This window comes from Parasteatoda tepidariorum, chromosome 3 (genome assembly GCF_982258835.1).
Source record: "Parasteatoda tepidariorum strain Cologne lab strain chromosome 3, Ptep-v5.0, whole genome shotgun sequence".
In the NCBI taxonomy this organism is placed as follows: Eukaryota; Metazoa; Arthropoda; class Arachnida; order Araneae; family Theridiidae; genus Parasteatoda; species Parasteatoda tepidariorum.
Genome location: NC_141757.1, coordinates 57222853 through 57243466, shown reverse-complemented (window position 1 = coordinate 57243466; position 20614 = coordinate 57222853). Strand labels below are relative to the sequence as shown.

Here is a 20614-nt window from a genome sequence, read left to right as displayed (position 1 = left end):
AAATCCTATCGGTATAAGCAACAACAACTCATATTTTTGGGAGGGGGAAATTCCAAGTTTGCTGAATGAAACTCCCCATTTTCCGAAAATTTGACGCACATGGAAATATTCAGAAAATTCTTCTTTAATATAGACTGTGGAAATATCATGTTTTGAAATGTGTCCGTTCTATTGATTCCTTAACATGAACTGTGGAAATATCACGCGATATGGAAAAATAATTTCATTTAAAGATATACTTTGAGGAATTTTGGACAAATATGGGCATTTTAAAAAAATTTGACACACATTGTTTAAAATTAAACTAGTTTTAAGAGTTTGACTCTTTTAAAAAATTCACAAAATGTCCGCTCTATTGCTTCTTTAATATAAACTGTGGAAATATCATGTTTTGATTAAATAAATCTCAAATAAAGACATTCTTTGAGCACTTTTCAACAAATAGACAACATTTTTAGAAAGTTTGCACATATTTTAACATGAAACCAGTTTTAGGAGATTCGATCTTTCAAATAAAGTTTTATAGTAAAAAAAATCTCATTTAAAGACATACTTTCAGGACGTTTCGATTAATATGTGCATTTTCAGAAAATTTGACTAACATATTTTAACATGAAATCAGTTTTAAGAGATTCGCTCGTTTCAAAAAATTAAAAAAAAATTCATTAATTGTCCGTTCTATTGCTTCTTTATTATGGACTGTGAAAACATCATGTTTTGATTTCAAAAAAAATCTGAAAATGCCCATGTTTGTTCAAAAATGCTCAAAGAATGTCTTGAAACGAGAATTTTCGATAAATTTGGTCATTTTCAGAAAAAAAGGACCACATATTTTAACATGAAATTTGCTTTAAAAAATTCGATCTTTCTAAAAAATTTTAAAAAATACACAAATTGTCAGCACTATTGATTTCGGGGAAATATCATGTTTTGGTAAACAAAAATCTCGTTTAAAGACATCCTTTGAGCACTTTTGGAGAAATATGGGCTCGTTCAGAAAATTAGACACACGTGTGTCTAATCTTAAAAAATGTACATTTTTTAACATGTAAAGCGTTTGGCTCTTTTCAAAAATTCACAAATTGTCTGCTCTATTGCTTCCTTAATATGGACTGTGGAGATATCCCGTTATGGTATAAAAAATCTCATTCCTTGAGAATTTTTGAAGAAATAAAGGCAGTTTCAGAAAATTTACTTGCTTTACAAATTCGGAAAATTCTAAATGAAATGTTCTTCGTTGGAAAATTTCATTCTTAAATAATATATACATAGATTATCCCTTCATTATTCCCTTTTAGAAGACATACTACACAACAAAATTCTATAATTATAAGATCTCGATATGAATTTCAATAGCTTTAAAGCAGAATAGCTGAATTCCAGTTGAAATTCTTCTTTCAAAATTAAAAAATACTTACCAAGAAAACGATAAAAAATTTATTAATAATCAACACAAATGATACTATTTCAAGTAATTCGGATAATTCTTTATTGTTGTTTCTATCTGTAAAATCTGTGTAAAATCTTCTATCTATAGATTATCAAGCCTGCTTTTGTTTATATTAAGTCACCACGCATCAAGCTGCGATCTTAATTTTGTTTATATAATATTCACAGAGCCAACCGGCCTGTGAAGGGGTTAGGGAACTGCCCTTGCATCAGAAAGGTTCTGGGTTCGAATCCCGGTCAAGGCCAGTAAAACTGCCCTGTAAATGCCTGAACTGACGAAAAATGTTAACACAGGTGGGCATTGGAAAAAAAAATATTAGCAACAAGAATATTCCCTAGGCAAAACCAACCAAGCGAAAAGACGAAGTTTTGCTTAGGATGTTTTAATATTGGCAACAACTATTTTAATCTTGACAGGAAACTAGCTGCCGCTAGCCGGTGAACAGTGGAGGATGTGTATTTAAATTTTTTTAATCTTTAATTTAGAGCATTATTTTAAAAAAAAAACTTCGAACTAAAAATAATTCTTATGAAGATCGAAACGAAAGATGACGAATCTATTACAGGCTTCATGTTCGGACTAATATTATTGGGGCCAGCTGTCGGAAAAGTGAGACCGGTGTTTTATACACACCTGCTTTATTTCATTGTTTACTAAATATCGTGTTTTAATATTTATATGAAAACGAAACAATGTTTTTTTAAATTTATAGCTCGAACTTTCAAGAAATTTTTAATTATAAGAATTTTCTATTATATTATCAGGATGAAAATATATCAAATTCAATATAGATTTCACTCTTAATAGTGTTTATTAGCATTTTAATTGCTGTTTTGTTTTCTATTTGCTAGAATCGGTCTAACTAATTAAATATGTATCGTCTAAAAAGACTTTACTATTGAACTTTATGCAGTTATTTCGATATTTTAAGTATTCTCTGTTTTATCATAATGAAAGTTAATCAGTTATACATGTATCAATATATTTATTTTCTCTTTATACTGTTCATTTTTGTTTTAATTATTCTGGGTTCTATTTGTAAGAGTTTTTGAGTAAATATCTGAGTAATTATCTGAATATTTAAATATGCATTCTTATAAACCTAATAGATCTTTTATTAAATATAGCTATTTTCCATTAAATATAGCTATTTTCCCCTCTCTTAATTAGGTTAGTATTACAACTGTTTGAAAATCTCTGCAACTTTCAGTTTTGCATAAGGCGGAAGGGACATGTTTTGTATGGAGCATATTATTTAAAGCATTATTTTAAAAATGTGGTTTTAATCTGAAAAGTGTTTTTTGTTTATAAACCCATCACAAAGCTATTCATGTATATCAACCATTTTTTTAGCTATTAAATTTCGCCCCTACTTTTAATACACAGTGCCTGCTGCATATTAAATCATATTTGTTCCTAGAACATTTAATTTTATAAATCAACTAATTTTGTAAGTCAAAGTAACCAAGCTAATGGAAATCAAAATCTTTTTAAATAAAAATAATTGAATGTGACTTGAATAAAGAGGTCTGCTATTAGATCACAAAAATTAATTTCTGATTGATTCTTTATATTTATTAAAAGTTCTGAACTACATAAGACAAAGCTTTGAAAATTATCAGTATTGGCCATCGAAATGGGAGCTGCAGGTGGCGTAGAGCAATTCTCTACCTATGGCAACATTTAGCATGCTTTCACCTTTAGCTTTGGAGAGTCATAGGAGAAGGAAGTATGTTAGTTTCTGTTTTGATTTTCAAATAAATTAAAAACTGTTATGTTAGCAAACTATAAGGAACTGAAAACTGTAATGAATATAGTTTTAAAAGAAAGCATCATGAAAATTTTGAAATAAATATTTTCTCCAATTAAATGCAAAAAAAAATTTAAGAAACTGGAAAATATCGTAAGTACATTCCTATACAATTGAGAAGAGGGGGAAGGTCAAGATATGGAACCATATCTTCACCCCAGATGGCGTATTCGAGCATTGCGATCGCAAATACTAAAATCTTCTCTACTGATAATCAGAGGAACTGTTGGGCAAAGAAATTTTTTTTACCAATTTGTCCAAACAGCAAATCAATTAAAATTGTTATGTTTAATATAGTTTAATCAAAAATATCAGAATCTTTATGAATATTATTTTTAAGGTGTAATTTTGTTAAAATGTGAACTTTAATTGAAATGTATGTTTTATCGAATTAATATTTAATGGTATTCAATATTTTATTCCAGCTTAAATATACTTTGATGGATAAGCAAGATATTACACTTCTCCAAAATCACCAGTTTGAGGTAAAAATAGAAATACAGCATTAGTTTTATTTCAAATAATTCTTAATATTTCTATTCTGCAATAAGTGTTATAATTTTTGTTTAATTTATTATTTCATCATTATTTATAATTTTGCTAAATAAATTCATTATTAACCTCTTAACGGTAGTATAAATTTGAAGAAAATAGTCTTTAATTCAAGAAAATTTTATTAAACTAAATGCATGTACGGTATATGTATTCATTTTTAATATTGAGGTAAATTTTTATCTTTCATGCTTGAAGAGTGCTGACATCTAGTTTAAAATGTATAATCTCCTTCTAAGCACATTATACATAGTCTGGTGTATAAGTTGAGAAATAAGCATGAGAAATAGATTGTTTTAATCTTTTTTGGTGCATTATTTTTGAACTATCCAGGCACAAGAAATAGAAAGCGAAACATCACCCTGTCAATTTCACTTGAGTTAGAAGAAAGGGGTTAATGCTATTTTCAATAATTCTAATAATTTTCTAAGTTCAATGTTATAATGAGCACTATTTTTAGAATTTGATCAGAAAAAGTTAACATCTTTAAAGATATTTATTTCTCTTTTAGCATATTGTTTGTAAAAGAAATTTATTCTGTCATAATTTTAGAATTAAATAAAGAAGAATAAATTGTCAAGAGGAATTTTTGATGCAAATTTTTAACTGAATAGAGGAATTTTTCAATAAAACTTTAAAAATCTTAAAGAAATCTTTTTATGTAAAAAAATATATATATATATATATTTGAAATGTGTGTTTCTTAATTATTTGGGTTGAAAAAGTATGTATAAAAAGAAGACTGTGCTTTGGATAATTAATAATGTATGCAATATGACAAAATATTTTTATAAAAGTAATGTGCTATAATTCATATTGGAATCTTAAGACTTGAGGCTTTTAAATTACACCTGTTTTAATCATTCTGTGTAAGATTGACCAAGAGCTAATTTTCTTATATCCTACTTTGAAAAGTGTATTTTTTTTTTCTTTAAAAGGCATTTATTAATTTTTATCTTGAAATATTTATATGGAGCATGAATAATTCAAAAAATTTTAGTATATCCTAAATAAAATACCCTATAGATTATTGTTATATTTTGTTGGGAATACATTTTTAAAATTAAAAAATATATAAATAATAATGAGAATTTTGTTTTCAATAATTTTTCATGTTTGTTTTTATACAATGTTTTTCATTCAAATAATTTCATTCTAAAGTCTGTTTAATACATTTTTTTTCCTTCATATTATTTTGATTAGTTTATATCTTCATGTTTTTTTTTAGGCATTTGTTGATATAGATAGAAATGGGCAAGGTGCCCATGTTTATGCTTTCGCCTTTGATGTGAGCAAAGGAAAAAAGTTTGGACGCTTTGTACAAGATATACTCTGGTGACTATAAAAGTTTTTTACAATGATTAATTATTTATCACTGAGTTAGAAGTGACTTTTAATTATGACATTCAAATGTTTGAATGGTTATAATCATGTGGAACTGAAGTTATAAAACGAAGCTCAACTTTAAAATTCATGTATTTGTTACCTCAAAATTATTTTTGTATTTTACTATCTATTAATGCTACACTATTAATGTTGTCTATAAAAAGATTTTTAAACTAATAATTAATGATTTAGCTTTAAACTGTTTATTATAAACTTATTTTCATTGTTTTATTTAAAAACTTTGAAAACAAATTATCTAATTTACGGCTAAATATATCATTTTCTTGTAATCTAAATGTTTTTATACCATTTTGGATTTATTTATTTTAAGCTTTTTAACTATTTTTATTATTTAAGTATAATTAATTTTAAAAATATGTTTAGCATTATATATTTATATCAGACTTCTTTAGATTTTTTTAAATAATTAATCCTTGTATCTGATGAAATAAAGTTGATTCTCACCAAGAAATTTTTGACTGTTATTTATTATTTTGATTTATGTATTCATTATTTTGTTCAGTAAGTTTGAAATATATGGACTATTTATGATTTTAATACTACCAGATAATATTTAAAATCAATGAGAAATATTTAAAAAAAATAATAAAGCTGTTTTCTTTATCATACTATGGAACTGATTTCCTACATTACTAGTTCCATTATTTCCTCTTTTTTTTAACACATTTAGGTTTGTGTTAATTGGAAGTTGATCAATAAACACTATGTTTTATTATATTGCATGTTTAATTTATGTTTGAAAGATTTTAAAATTATTTATACTGTAAAATTTTTTATAGCTTTAAAAGTAATGTATTTCATCATTTGTCTATCATTAATTATGAGAAATAAGTTAGTATTTCATTAAAAAAAAATTTTTTTTTTTGTGTTAAATTTCTAATTTTTTGTGTAGGGAAATCCATTTTGGTGGCATTGCTCCAGGCTACAAAGTAGTTCATAGAAATGGGATCTCAGTTGATAACAGATTGGAAAATCTATCCCTCAGCCCTATGGGGAATAGTCAAAATCAGTACATCAGTCAGAAATGTAATGAACCTTCTCTGTATTGGGCTGCAGTGGAAAAGATGCCTCATGAGGTAAAATAGAGCTTTCTCTATTTGTAAGCATAACAATTCTAATCATATACTCCAGGCTCAAATATTTTTATACAATATTTGTACTCCGTGCAAGGATGTACAACTACTAAAACTTATTCTTTATAAATGATTATTGCACAAATCATTTTGTAATTGTTTAGTAAAATTTTATAAATGATAATAAATTAACTCTTTCATCGCAATGGACGAGATGACTTGTCTTCCAGGAATATTCGCTGTGCTCTATTGCTGTATTAATGAATATGGTTATTGATGATTATTATTTTTTATAGTAAAGCAAACAAGTTAAAAGGAACTCTAAGCGCAGAGGATGAAACAAAGGCGCATCACTGAGGTGATGAATGTGTTAAAAGATAAATTACTTCCTCAATCATCCCTATTGTTTTCATAAATTTTATTTAATTTTCTATTCATAATACTAAATACATGCCATTGCTGAAATAATTTAAACCAATATGAATTCTAAGAATTTTACTTTTTTCCTCCTGGATCGTTTCTATGAAATATCTAATTTTTATTATTATGGTTTGCTTTTTGAGTTGCTTATTATTTTTACTGTAACAATTTAATTCTTAGTTGAAAAGAATATTGTAGAATTTTTTATTTGTTTTGTTATTTGTACTGTCAACTCTTTTGTGTCTCTTAAAGTTCTTAAAATGTCTTAATTTCATAAACCTCTTAAGACCGTTAAAAAGTGCTTATTAAATCCTTTTTTGGATTTATTAAACAAGTCAATTTGTTTTTAGTAAATACAAGTTTGTTAAAAACATAAGAACATGCAGCATAATGACTGAAGAATAAAATTAAAAGTCCAATCTAAGAAAGTGCTAAAGCAGCATATACCTAGATTTAAAAATTAGAATACTAAACTTAAATTAAAAGATAAAAGTTTTAAAAATGAAATTAAAAAAACATCAAAATAATGAGAATACAATACAGAACTTCTTCAGGGGGCACTTTTTTTTCTTTCCTTATAAAAATTAAATAAATTTTTTTTTAATATTGTGTCACATTTATTAATTGAAGGGCAAAACAAATTGTAAACCGAAATTGAACCAAGTATACTAGTAAAAACTAATCAGAAAACAGAATACATAAGTTTATTAAGAATGAAATAGAAAATGTGTTAAATTAGAATTCAAAAATTAATTTCAAAGTTAATTTTTAAGTTTATTAATAAATTCTTATGCAATTCAGGTGCCAACATGTTCTTAAAATAAAATAAGTTTCAAAGAAAGAGTTGAAATTCATAACATAAATCTATTTTCATTTTATTAAATTTGCAAATTATTGTATCTTATTTAGCATGAAACTTTTTCTTTTTAGGCAGAAGTATTGTACATCAACCTATTTAGTCCTCAAGAAGAAATATTTTTACAAAGTAAGATTTTGTTTAGAAATAAATAATGACAATATTTAAAAATCCTTTTTATCCGGTGATTCCTTTATAATGTGTTTAAATGTAAATTATAATGTACTTTTCTGTAAGCTTCAAAAAAGGAAACAAAAATTACATTCCTCTCTTAAGCATATTGAATTTTAAAAAAAAGTTTTGCAAAAATGAGTTTATCTGTTCGTTTTATTTTAATAACTGTTATCTCCGTATATTCAGGATTCTTCATTTGAAATATTTTTTCTAAACTTTCATAGTTATAGGTTGTATTTTCTTTGAAATAATAATCAAGCTTTGAAAAATAATTATTATTTGAGAAATTTTACTAGTATATATTAGTATTGTTGTAAAAAAAAAAAGTGGTTGTCACAACTAATAACTTCGCTCAAACAAGTAGAAATGGTTTTTCTACCATTTTTTTTTCTATGTTAATCCCCGGTTATTATTTCCCTGCATTCCCTGTTTGATGTGTGATAATACAACACGATTTGATAGTTAAGTGTTGAGAGTCAATCCTGACTAATTTCCGCATGAAAAACTGATTTTCCTTGTGTTTTTAAATGGAAATTTGTGCATAACAGAAATTTCAGCACAGTTTTACCCAGGGCTTAAGGTTTAAAGAAATAAAATTTTTGTCTCAATTTTAACCAATGTCAATTTCAAACTACTTAAGTAATATTCTTTTATTTCAGAAAATGAACGATATTATGAGTGTCACTATCCCCCATGTTCAAAGATTGAAGCTAGACCTCAAGAGTTCAGTATTTGTAGTTTGTGTCGAGTAACTAGATATTGCAGTTCATTTTGTCAAGCTAAAGATTGGAGGTGGCACAAACCTACATGTATCACAAGACCACGCCCCATTTTGAAAGATGAACCTGATCGGTGATTGCTTATCAAATTAGAATTTATAATTTACCCTCATTGGTTCAACTTTTTCTATGCAAACAAATTTTTAGGAGTCATTTTATTGTTCAATTTTTGTGTTGGTATTTAAATTTAACTTAATAACCTTTTAACAAACGTTTTTTACATGTGCTGTCTTTTTTCTTTTAATGTAACTTTTCAGTATTAATGGAGGATCTTAGCAATGTTATAGCCTTTATTACACGTATAGTACTTTTATACATGTGTTCCTATGTTTCTTACCAAAGTTTGCCACATGTGTTTTAACATTTTTCCAATGCTTTTAATGTAAACCTTATGTTCTTATTTATTGCATATGCAAGCAAGTAAGGTGTACAAAATAATGTGTTCATTGCTTTCCATTGTAAAAATATCATTTTATGTATGGTATAACTATTTACATGATTTATACAAATTTATACCACAAGATTTATATTTTTTCAGATCAATTTGTATTGATTAAATAAAGTATTAATATATTAAAATGTCTATTCTTTGTTGTTTTATCTATAATTCTTGTTCAAAAGTAATTTAGAGGATGATCTGGCAATTCACCATTTAAAATTTTTTAATAAGATATACTGTATTGTTGATTTGAATAAATAATTTTTAAAATTAGAAGAAAGAGATAAATTCATAACTGTGAAACTACATAATTCCACCTTAGAAAATTTGTTACTGCATTTGCTTAAAATAAAAATGCATGACCCCTGGATTCATCACTATATAATTTTGTAGATGCAAAGTTTTTTCTTCATAAAATGACTGAATTCTTAAGAAGTTTGAAAGAATTCTGATTAGGTCATAAGCCTGGATCATTTATGTAAGTGTCCAAAATTAAAGTCACAAACATAAAATTTGTGATAACTGATGAACTATGCACTGTGTTGCTAAAAAAATTGGCACAGAGATGTATTATAATGAAAAAAAAAGAAAATATTTTGGGAATTGTGGAACAGAAGAAGTATTTATATTTGGGGAAAGTATAGTATGAAATGTTGTCACCATGCTCTGCTATGCAAGCCTTACACAGAGTTCTCATAATCTATGAGGATGTCAAGAAATTCTTGTGGCAAAAACTCATTCCAATACAAGAGATCCGGAGGTCTTGTTCATACAGCAAATAATCTTTTCAAGAAAATTGTCAACTTAGTGGGCTCTGTGTGGCTACGAATTATTCCTGAAAAAAAAGTGCACCACAAAACAGCCTCACTTAGGGTTCCAGTGCAGTGGCGTAGCGAGGGGTGGGCAAGGGGGGGCATCATGCCCCGGGCGTTACTCACAAAGGGGCGCCAAATGGTCAGCAAAACAAAAAATTGCTGAATAATTTTTTTTTATTATAATTGATTTCTGGAAAATATATTTTAAATTTAGTGCCAGTGTAATATAATAAATGTTAATTCATAAATATTATTCATAATATTTAATTCATAATGTCACTTTAATAGTCTATATCAAACTGTAATAATATATTCATAATAGAAATGGCACGTCTTTTCTACTGGCAGACCTGTGTCTGTCTAGCTCGACCTGTGTCTGTCAGCACTTCCTTATGGCATCTACGCTGTGTGGCTACATAAATTATCTCATAATCTAATATATATAATTGGGTATACTATAGCCTACGTCACAGATCGTCTTATTCCTACTAAATTTAACTAGTAAACAGCATTTTCAGCGAACCTGATTTCTAGCAACAAGTAAAAGCATCAAACGAAGTGTCTTGTTATAAGTCGCTACTCGCCAGGTTGGAATTGAATTAGTCTAGTTCATTCGGAAATAATTTATATTGTTGTTTTACCGAAGTTTATGAATTTAGTAAGCATATTTAAAACTCAGTTTATTAATTAAACTAAAAGGTAAATGTTATTCCTAGTGAGTGGAAGTTGTGCTTTTTTCATATTATACCCAATTCTCTTACGTGGCTCCCAAATTTTGGCTGTATTTCTTTTCCGCCGGTGGCAACAGTTTTCATTTTTAAAGAAGTACTTTGTACAACTAAATAAGATTCTTTCCACAACACTTAAATATTTACTTTATTTTCTTCATATATACAGAGAACAGTCGGCAAAGAATTCTGTTAGGTTAAAAAACATTTCGCTAAAAAAATAACGAATTCTAAAAGAAATAAAAATAAACAACTTAAAAAAGAAAAATGCTGTTGCCAGCCATATAATTTTTTGAAAGTTAACTTAGCAACATAAATCAAAATGACATAGAAGCGCAACTAGATCAAAATTATGATACCTGAGCGCTTGACGTAACAAATCCTTCAATTCTATTAAGGCTCCTATACTGTCTAATTCAGGGGCTCTAAATTCTATAAGTGTTGTATCGCTAAATGCCCAGATAATATTGAAATGTACAGGTTTAGAATTTTCTACAGTGAAAAGTTTTCGGAACTTCAGTATTCAAAAAAGTATACAAAAGCTAGACGTTAAGAACGTATCCAATGAGCGAGCAAAGCGAGCATTGGATTGCGAAACAATCCGAAATGAAAAGCGAAAGCAGTTCCGTGGGTTGGCGAGCGCCAGCGAGCAGGGGGCGAACCGTCCTAGTATGTTATAATAAATATTTGCAGTGCACAAAGTACAAACATTCTTTCTTTCAGAACACTATTTATTTTTATTTGTATAAGCGCATTGTAGCTTACGCATGTTATTTTTAAACGATAACAATAACACTCTAATGTACTTATATGTACAGTCACGGAAAAAAAGTGTCCGGAAAATAACAACTAAAGGATCGTCTATTTTTTAATATAGATACTTCTCAGACACACAACAAATACAGCGTTTTGTCGTTTCTAAGAAAGGACACAAACAACGCCGTATTTGTTGTGTGCCTGAGAATTATGTGTTCCGGATAATACTTTCTACTACTCCGGACATACTTTCCGGATACTTTTTTCCATGACTTTACATATCCGTGACATTTGAGACAGGTTGTGGAAGCCCGCAACAAATTAGTGAAATACCCAAAATAGTAACTTTTAAGTTACTTTGGGCGTGTATTTTTCAGTTTTGCGTCCTTGTCATCGCGCTCTGCTTAGAATAAAAATTAAATGTTATTAAATGCTATATATAAGTTTAATGTCAGCATAAATTATATTGTATATTTCACTATGTTACTACCTTTCAAGTTTAAGGCATTCTTGGTAAGTAATAAATTAAATAAGATTACTTACTACATCTACTAGACGATTCTATTATTAAGTGAATAGAGTATGAAAAAATTTTTGAAAATTTTAATTAAACAGAAAAATTTTTTGTTCTCATATTTGTCACCACAGATTCAAAATGAATTCATTCATCTTCTGGCATCTACAGTTCGAAATCAACTAATAAACGATATCAAAAGAAATAAATATTATGGACTTTTGTTTGATTCAACTCCTGATATCTCTCGAAAACAAATGTCCCAAGTCGTTAGGTATGTACGTAGATGCTGATTTTATCAATAAAAAAGTTTCCATCAAAGAATCTTTTTTGGGTTTTATTGAAATACATGCTAAAGATACAGTCTTGATCGAAGATACAATTTTAGAGAAATTAAATTACGATGAAATTTCATTAACAAACTGCAGATCACAATGTTACGATAATGCTGCCGTGATGGCAGGTCACACATCTGAAACGCGATGGAGCTCCAGAATGCAAGGGGTTAGCGTTATCATCTATGGGCTAGAGAATATAAAAGAACTAATAGAAAAATTAGCAGAGCACACTACCACTACAAGTGACAACAGAAGTGAAGCTACAATTCTGTTGCAAAATATACTAACCTTTAGTTTTATAACTTTAGTTCATTTCTGGTATGAAATCTTAAGAAGGATTGATCGTGTGCAGCTCAGATTACAAGATCCTAGAATGAATTTTAGAGAAGTGTTCCATGATCTTGAATCATTAGCGACTGAACTAGCCGAAATTTGAGACAAGCTCTGTAAAGAGGCAATAGAAAAAGCAGAGTCTCTTTGTGAAAAATTGGATATGGATACAACAATTCGTGTCTGGAGAATTGGCTATGGTGGTCTTTCCGCAGAAAGTGAAATTTCTCGCGTTATGAGAAGCACTCTTGATCGTCTCCAACAAGAAATGTGTACACGATTAAGTGACCTTAATTTCAAATTTGGATTTCTACTGGACGTAGAAAATTTATTAAACAAGGATAATGCTGATAACGACCTTGAAAAAAATTTTTAAAAATTTGGGTGAATTTTATAATACAGATTTCAATGTAATAGAACTTTTTATCAAAATATGTGTCAGCAAAATGTTACTCCTTAGTAGAAAAGAAATTGAACCCAAAACTCCATTAGAATTTCTAACTTTTATAATCAATCTCGAATGGAAAAGATGTTCTTCCAAATCTGAGAGCGGCATTTCAAATACTCCTGACTATCTCAGTATCAATAGCTAGCTGCGAACGTTCATTCGGCAAGTTAAAAATAATTTTGACAGATCGCCTAAGTGACCTAGCATTTTTAAGTGTAGAAAGAGAACATTTTTAAATGATCAATTTTGATGATATTATTGATATATTTGCTTCATCAAAAGCATGGAAAATTTAGACATAGTAATTAGTTTTATTAATGTATTATAATCATATGATTATTAAATATATGTATCTCCTTAGAGATAATAAATATTTACTTTTTTATTGTTCCAAAACTGCATGTTTTTAAAACATTTCTTTATAAATATGTAAAATAAATAATAGGTATCTTTTGAACTAATTCTAGATGATCATATACATTTCAAAATCTAGTCTTGTTCTCTCAACTACATTTTTTGTCTCAAATTTAAAGCCCAGCTTGAGTCTATGACTTTATTTGTTTTACTTTATTTATTTATTAATTTGCGAGTATCTTTTACATATAATATTATATGGTTTTCGAATGGGGGGGGGGGCGCTAAAAGGGTATTGTGCCCCGGGCGCGAGTTAAGCTCGCTACGCCACTGTTCCAGTGACCTCATCTCTATAGCTATGAGCTGTGACAGTACCTGCATCGAAGATGTGCAGAAGTGAACAACTGTCAAATAGACGAGGATTCCTTTATCAAAAAATCTGTAGTAGATGTTTATATACTGTTTGCCTCAAAATTCTTCTGAGAAGCCTTTGCCAACCTATGACAAGAGCTTAATGCTACGTAGTGATCCTGTACATGAGGCCTTTCTGGTGATAGTACCTCTCGTTTTGAATTGATTCCACAATATGGATACTGCTTTCGGTGCCACTTGTCTTATGTAACTATGTTTGTAACCTTAATTTTGGACATCAGTGCATATTAGGATATAGCAAGAAATTTCTTTTTTAGTAGTGACAAAAGCTTGACTCAACCTGACAAAAAGCAAGTTTTAAAATGTTTTTAATTTGAGTGTCTACATTTGATTTGAATATTATTAAAAAATTCCAATTTCTCCTGATTTGTTTTTAAAAAAATATTGTTTTCTTAACAAAAACAATTGCTTTGCAGCAATTAAAATGGATACTACTCCTTAAAATGTATTTTAAAGATTTTTTTTATTTATAAATATCCATTTAAGCACTAGAAATAATTTTTTAACTTCTATCAAGAATATGCGTCAAAAAGTAAAATAGGGATATAACATTAAAAGTTTAGATTTGTTTTATTTTAACAAATATTGAACTGAAAGATTATATTACCAACCTGTACGGATGTTATCAAATTTTATAATTTGGTATGGATATCAGCTAAAGCTCAAAACTGATACTCTGGAAGAGTGATAGAGTCGCTGCATCAATCGTGTTGGCAGTTCTTCATAACATTAAGTCATACATTGAAATAAACTAATTTGCATCATAATAGAGCAGATAAATCAAGTTCTTAGTATTCTGCTTTATAGTTTTATGGGGGGAAAAGAATAAGGTTTTGAAAATAATAAACGAATTAACAGTTGTTGAATGCAATAATAAATAAAGGGGGAAAAGGTAGTTTTTTTTTACTGCTGTAAGAAATATATTGAAACCAGCATTTATGTCTTTGACACGTAAATAAATTACTCTTAACAAAACACTTTAATAAAGTCTCGATGGAACAACTCCTAGGTTTGTGGTTAATTTTGAAATATTAGTAAATTGCTAAAAGAATTTGAGAAAAAAGCATATTTTTAGTGTATTATGGGATATAGTGTGCTATTATCGATGACTAGTTCTGATGAACTTTTAAATAAAAAAAAAACAGCACAACAGCTCATGCAGGGCCAAGGTCTGTGCTTATTTTAGTCAAGTTTTCTTCACCTTGGGTGCAAAAGCAGATGTTCTGGTTGGGTGGTAAGCCAAACGCGAAACCCCACTGTTTAGTCCCCAAGCATGCTTGGTACTATTATAGGATTCACTGAAGGGATGAAAGGCCGAGTCAACTTTACTGGCTTAGGACAGAATCCAGGACCTGTAGCATGCAAGCGTTGCCACCAAGAACTAATACAATATTAAATAGGCCGTAATAAGCGCATAGTAGTCTACTGATCTAGCAAACATATTTATAGGGAAAACACTCTACAGTTAACAAATGAATATTAGGGTGATAAAGGCCTCAGATAAGCTAGTGTTTCTTAGACTTTATGCGTCTTGATTGTTGGAAAATATAATTCGTCCTTCATGTTAAGATGATCCTTTGCTTTTGAAAAAATAGGTTTTTAATTCTTGATTCTCACCCGAATTAAAATCAGTAATTGATCTGAATAGCTATTTTTGAACATAATGAGAATATTTAATTGTATATGTTTTTTGACCCTAAAAACTATAAGGATCATATGATCAGGAAACAAAATTATTTAGAAAAACTTTCTTTTATTTTTGAGAAAATTCAAAAAATGTTATAAAATTCAAAAGGTTATAACGGAAAAAACAGATACTAAGAAATTTTCGTCAATATTTAGTAGTAAGTGAGCTTAAAGATAGCATTAGACTAGTTTTTTGTTATATTTTAAGTTTTAGTATATAATTAATACTTATTTGCTCATTTCTGTCTTATATTCAAAATAATAAAGTTTTTATGTAGAATTAATAAACGATAGTTCAAGTTTTATTTATATAACAGAGAAAATGTATATTTTTAAAATAAATATGCCAGTAGAAGTAAATTTGTAATAAAGCTTTTTTTTTCAATTATGAAATTCTCTAAGGATGGTTCAATTTAATTTCATTATCATAAAAAAAAAAAAAAAAAATCAACAAGAAAATTTTTTAAAACAGAAGTCAGCTTAATTGTAATGTATATAATTAGTGGAAGGTCTTTAAGCTTGAACATTTTAGGATTTTTCCCAGTATTAATTAGTTTTTCCATTCATAAACTATGACAGAAAAATAACAAATGTATTACGAAATTAAAAAAAAAAAAAGAGGAGATGGATTTCACACCTTAGTAGTTTTCTTATAATGTAAAAAGATGCGTTGAATTTGGTTTCAAATCAGGAACTTATGTAACCACTCTATCAACCAATGGAATTTTTTTTTTAACATTTTACAGTCCAAGACACATTTAAGTCAAAAAACATATTTGAAATATCTAAATATAAATCTTTATTTATTTACATAATATGCTTACACCATCTAAATATACATATATTAAAAATTCAAAACAATAACAAATTTAGACAAGGTTTATTTAACATATGGCAACCACACATTATATTATGCAAGTCAATAGATCAAACAATTATTACGTACATAGGTGTTGAAATAAAATAAAAAACTTCATTCAAATATTTTTTTAACCTTTTTGAAGTAGTAAAAACCAAGTGAATCCCTTTTTATTGAAAGTGAATGGTTAATGGAAGCCAGTTCTTAATTTTTCAAAAAAAAAAAAAAAAAATATTGAATTAGATAAAGTACTTTAAAACATGCAATAACTTATTTCACACGAGAGTCCAAGATACAAATGCGTTACAAAAGTAGTACAAGAAAAATATCACAATAGAAGGCCCCTATTTCACCATATTCCTCTTAATAAACAGACTAGAAATAGGATATTTAGTTCACAGTTGCATTATGTCATCAAGAAGCTGTTTTAAAGATATTAATGTAACTTTAGCAATTAAATTATGTAACTAGAAAGTTAAAATGAACATAAATTTTCTCAGGTCTGATATGGAGGTTATTATAGAGATGAGATCAAAGTTTTGAAAAAAAAAAAAAAAAAAATGTCTAACGTGCATTAGTGTAACTTATAGAAAACTGAGTCCCAATAATCCGAATCTTAATTAACAGAGCCTTAGTCTGAAGAGCAGCACAATAAATAGTGAAAAGTAAATAGCATAGGAAAGACCATCTTTAGCAATTAAAAAAATTTCGAGTGTTTTTATACATTTTTTTATAGATTTTATATCTACAAACATCACATGGTATTACAGCATTAGCTATGATATCTAGTATTAAAGAAAATGTCTCAGGCAATGTAATCAGACTGGAATAATTCAATTAACTCAAATACTTAGGAATATTTAATTAATGGATGGTTCTAAAATTATAAAAAAATACTTAAAATTATTCGGTATTGGCTATTTTGCTAAAAATAAATGGACTTTACTTAGCAAAGATACATACACTAAGATATGTGCAAAGCAAAAGTAAATGGATAGGAGGCAAGATAATGGGCTCAGGACAGAGGTGCATAAAAAAAAGAGATTTGAGGCCTTATATGCCAGCTGGTGCAAAGAGGATAGATAAGAAGGTAACTTTTCAAATTAAAATGGTTTACATGTTTGATTCTTATCTAAATATAATTTATTCCCCCTTTAACAAATTTCATAAGAATCTACTAAATGTAGTGCAATTCAGTAGATCAATAAGTTTATTTAATAGCAAGTAACTGACTAGGATTAAAGGGACTGCAGTGCAATTCAATCCGCTATGCAGAAACTAAATTAATAATTGCACTTTAACCTACTGGCCTAATATAATAAGCGACATATTTAATATTCAGTAAAATCAATTTCACAAAGAATAAATAAAAATAACTTAAGAGCACTTTTTTTTAAAGAAAAGTGGAATGTTTTTAAATATGAGGTAAATAAAGTTTATTTCAATCAAAATGATGGCAGAAATATTTAAGAAACTTTTTGATCTTCAATATTCCTTTCTTTTGTCTAAAATAAATTAAAATAAAAAAAAAATTGAGGAACTAGCAAGTATAATGAGTAATGCAGCATTTTTATATGGGCATATAGCTGAAAAAGTTTAATTTTAGTGCAACTACAATAAAATGCATATCCTATTTTCACACTGTTATTAGTCTGCCTGAACATACAGGACAGGGATGAAAACTGTCCAAAACAGGTTTCTCTACTAAATTTGTGGTCTCTATGTCCGAAAGCAGTTTTATTATTTTCTTAGCTGTGGCATCAGGCTTGGACGTGTCTGAGTCAGAGGAATCATCATCTTCAATGTCACCATTTAAATGTTTTTCACAAATGTGATCATGTGAGTCATGCACTGAAACAAACAAAAATTAAAAGTGTATAGTATATCTAGTACTTTTAAAAGAATATTATAAGATATTAGTTAATAATATATAGCGACATTATAATCCATTTTAGAAAGAATAATCCAATTTTCAAAAGGAATTATTTAATGCTCTAATGACATTGCATTGTAAATCACACTTCAAACTTGCATACCATAATTTTTCTGCATGACAAACTGGTAAAATGTTTAAATTATGCAAAAATCCTCTAAGCATTAATTTTTTTTAAAAATTCAGTTTTGGTGTGAAATTAAATCATTCTTTATTCCTTCCTATTCTTTAAAATAAAATTAAAATTAAAAAAATGATTAGCCAACTTTAAGAAAATTTGTTACAGTTTGCACGGTAACAAAAATCTGCACATTATTTATAGGATTATATTAATACAAAATGTTCTGCTGAATTATGAAATAAAAATGTGGGGTTGAAGAGAAAGCAGATAAAATAGATTTGTATAATTATAAAATTTGTAAGGTTATAGATTTCATTTTTCAGAAATTTTCCTTTTTCGCTATAAATATCTGGTAACAGTTTTTAGCAAGCTTAAGCCATGAATCCATAATTATGTATTAAACACAAGACTATTCAATATCAAATAAAAGTAAATAATTAGCATTACTTTTTCTAAAACTTGTAATTCAATCAATAATTCCTGTTACTTTTTCTAACAATTTATAAATCACTATCTAAAGAATTAATTTATTAATATTCAAAATAAAAAATCTCATTGACACTATTTAAAATGAAGTAGATTGTTTTGATTACTTAGGTTATTTATGTCTATATCTAAAGAGATCTCGCTATTTTGGATTTTAGGTAAATTTTTTGTTTTCTTAATATTTTTCTTTACTTAACTTTTGAAGATATTTGAAAGCACAATACCTTAGAAAAATGGCGAAAATTAAGAGGTCATTATATTAAATGTAAAAAAATAAGGCTAGATAATTGTTAGAACTTCTATGGAATTCACCTCAAAACTTTAAAGCAATCAAGTTATGCGGTCATTTAAGCCAGTCATTTAAAACTACACATTGGTTGGTTTTTAAAATTTAATTTTAAATACAGTTTAAACTGATGAAACCCAAATTAGAATGATGCTAAAAATTCTTTTAGCGTGATTTGCACAGCAATAAAGATATTTATTAAAAATTTAAGAACAGACAACTGTATACTGTTTAACAGTTTTTCAAAAACTGTTGATTGTGCAATCACAATGGTATAACTTTGTCAGAAAAAAATTAATAGAAAATCTAAAATACTGCATACTTAGGTTCAAATTCTGATTGCCTTGTATTTTACATGTTTTGAAAGATACTGTCCAATGGAGTAAATATCAAACAGTTTATTTCAGAAAATTAAATAAAAGCGTGCTTAGTTAAGTTTGATTGGGAGGAGCAAGACCTCTTTATTTATTTATTCTTTTACTTTTATCAAGTTTAAACTAAAAAATTAGTTTTATAGTAATTAGTTTTCATTTTTAAAAGCTTGAATGCAACTTTTTAAATACATACAGGTTGTACATATAATACAAATGAACCAAGTAAAAAATCTAGCGGTTTGTAAATATTTTTTTCAAACTTCCGTTTAGATTTAAAAAATTATTTGAAAATTATATTATATATACTTACACAAAGCTTCATGGCTATCTGTGATATGTGGTATATTAATAAATCCTAAATTATCATTTAATAAATGTGGGTTAGACTGGAGGTGCTTCCTTTCTTCTAATAAACGCATGACAAGGTTTTGCAATTCACCTAGTTTGGCCTGTAACAGACATTACTTTTAATAATATATTCAGAAACACTCATTTAAATTCTAGTAAAATAAATTGGATCACTATTTGTTTCTAATTACATTTATAACTCTTGATTTTTTTACTTTTTACAAATAGTAATGCTTCAAAATTCCAATACTTCTTAATTGTGAAAGAACATAATATATAAATTTTTTTTTTTTTTTTTTAATGGTGATGTATGATCAAATAAAAATAAGTGAAAAATTGTATTTGAGCATGCTTGCTGTGAGCAAATTTTGATTTTTAAGAAAAAATTAAATAAAAAATATCATGAAATTTAAGGAATAAGAGTAAATAAACTTTTAATGAAAGAAAATAGGATATGTTTTGTACTAAATATGAATAAAACAAATAATATACACAATATATTTCCCCACAGAAAAAGGTTTTTGTTTAAAAAACAGAAATTATAGGGGTTTTTTTTGTTGCTTCATTCACATTGTTTAGTTTTATTTAAATTTTAACCCTTTCCAATCAGACATCAATGCTTATTTCATTTCTCTTATCAATTTGAGACAGATTTTTTTACTTAAAACAACAAAACACAACTTTAGGGATAAGTTTAAATTTTATTGTGATTCAGCTCTTATTTACTAGCCAATAAATGTGACAATAAACAAAAGATAATTCCTTTAGGAAAATTCTTTGACATGAATAATAGATGAGTATCATACATAACTATAATCTTTGTCAAAGTAATAAAAAAGGGGAGAG

The 20614-nt window shown here is 27.7% G+C and overlaps 2 protein-coding genes across 4 annotated transcripts in view; one reads left to right on the top strand and one right to left on the bottom strand.

Annotated features, from left to right (window-relative positions):
* The first annotated feature begins 1689 nt into the window (after nucleotides 1-1689).
* On the top strand, nucleotides 1690-9100 carry LOC107438723 (zinc finger MYND domain-containing protein 19). The gene is made up of 6 exons (XM_043042302.3): nucleotides 1690-2059; nucleotides 3686-3745; nucleotides 5041-5147; nucleotides 6112-6295; nucleotides 7643-7697; nucleotides 8402-9100. The coding sequence occupies exons 1-6, from the start codon at nucleotides 1979-1981 to the stop codon at nucleotides 8596-8598; spliced, it is 684 nt and encodes a 227-aa protein (XP_042898236.1). The 5' UTR covers nucleotides 1690-1978; the 3' UTR covers nucleotides 8599-9100.
* Nucleotides 9101-16136: 7036 nt separating this feature from the next.
* The window catches only part of LOC107438725 (golgin subfamily A member 2), a 29311-nt gene continuing 24833 nt past the window's right edge, over nucleotides 16137-20614 (bottom strand). For all 3 annotated transcript variants that reach the window (XM_043042415.3, XM_043042458.3, XM_071179896.2), the window contains 2 exons: nucleotides 19731-19869; nucleotides 16137-18071 (listed from right to left, as the gene is read on the bottom strand). In XM_043042415.3, coding sequence (XP_042898349.2) covers nucleotides 17857-18071; nucleotides 19731-19869 — 354 coding nt within the window. In that variant the 3' untranslated portion in view covers nucleotides 16137-17856. The remainder of the gene's footprint in view (nucleotides 18072-19730; nucleotides 19870-20614) is intronic.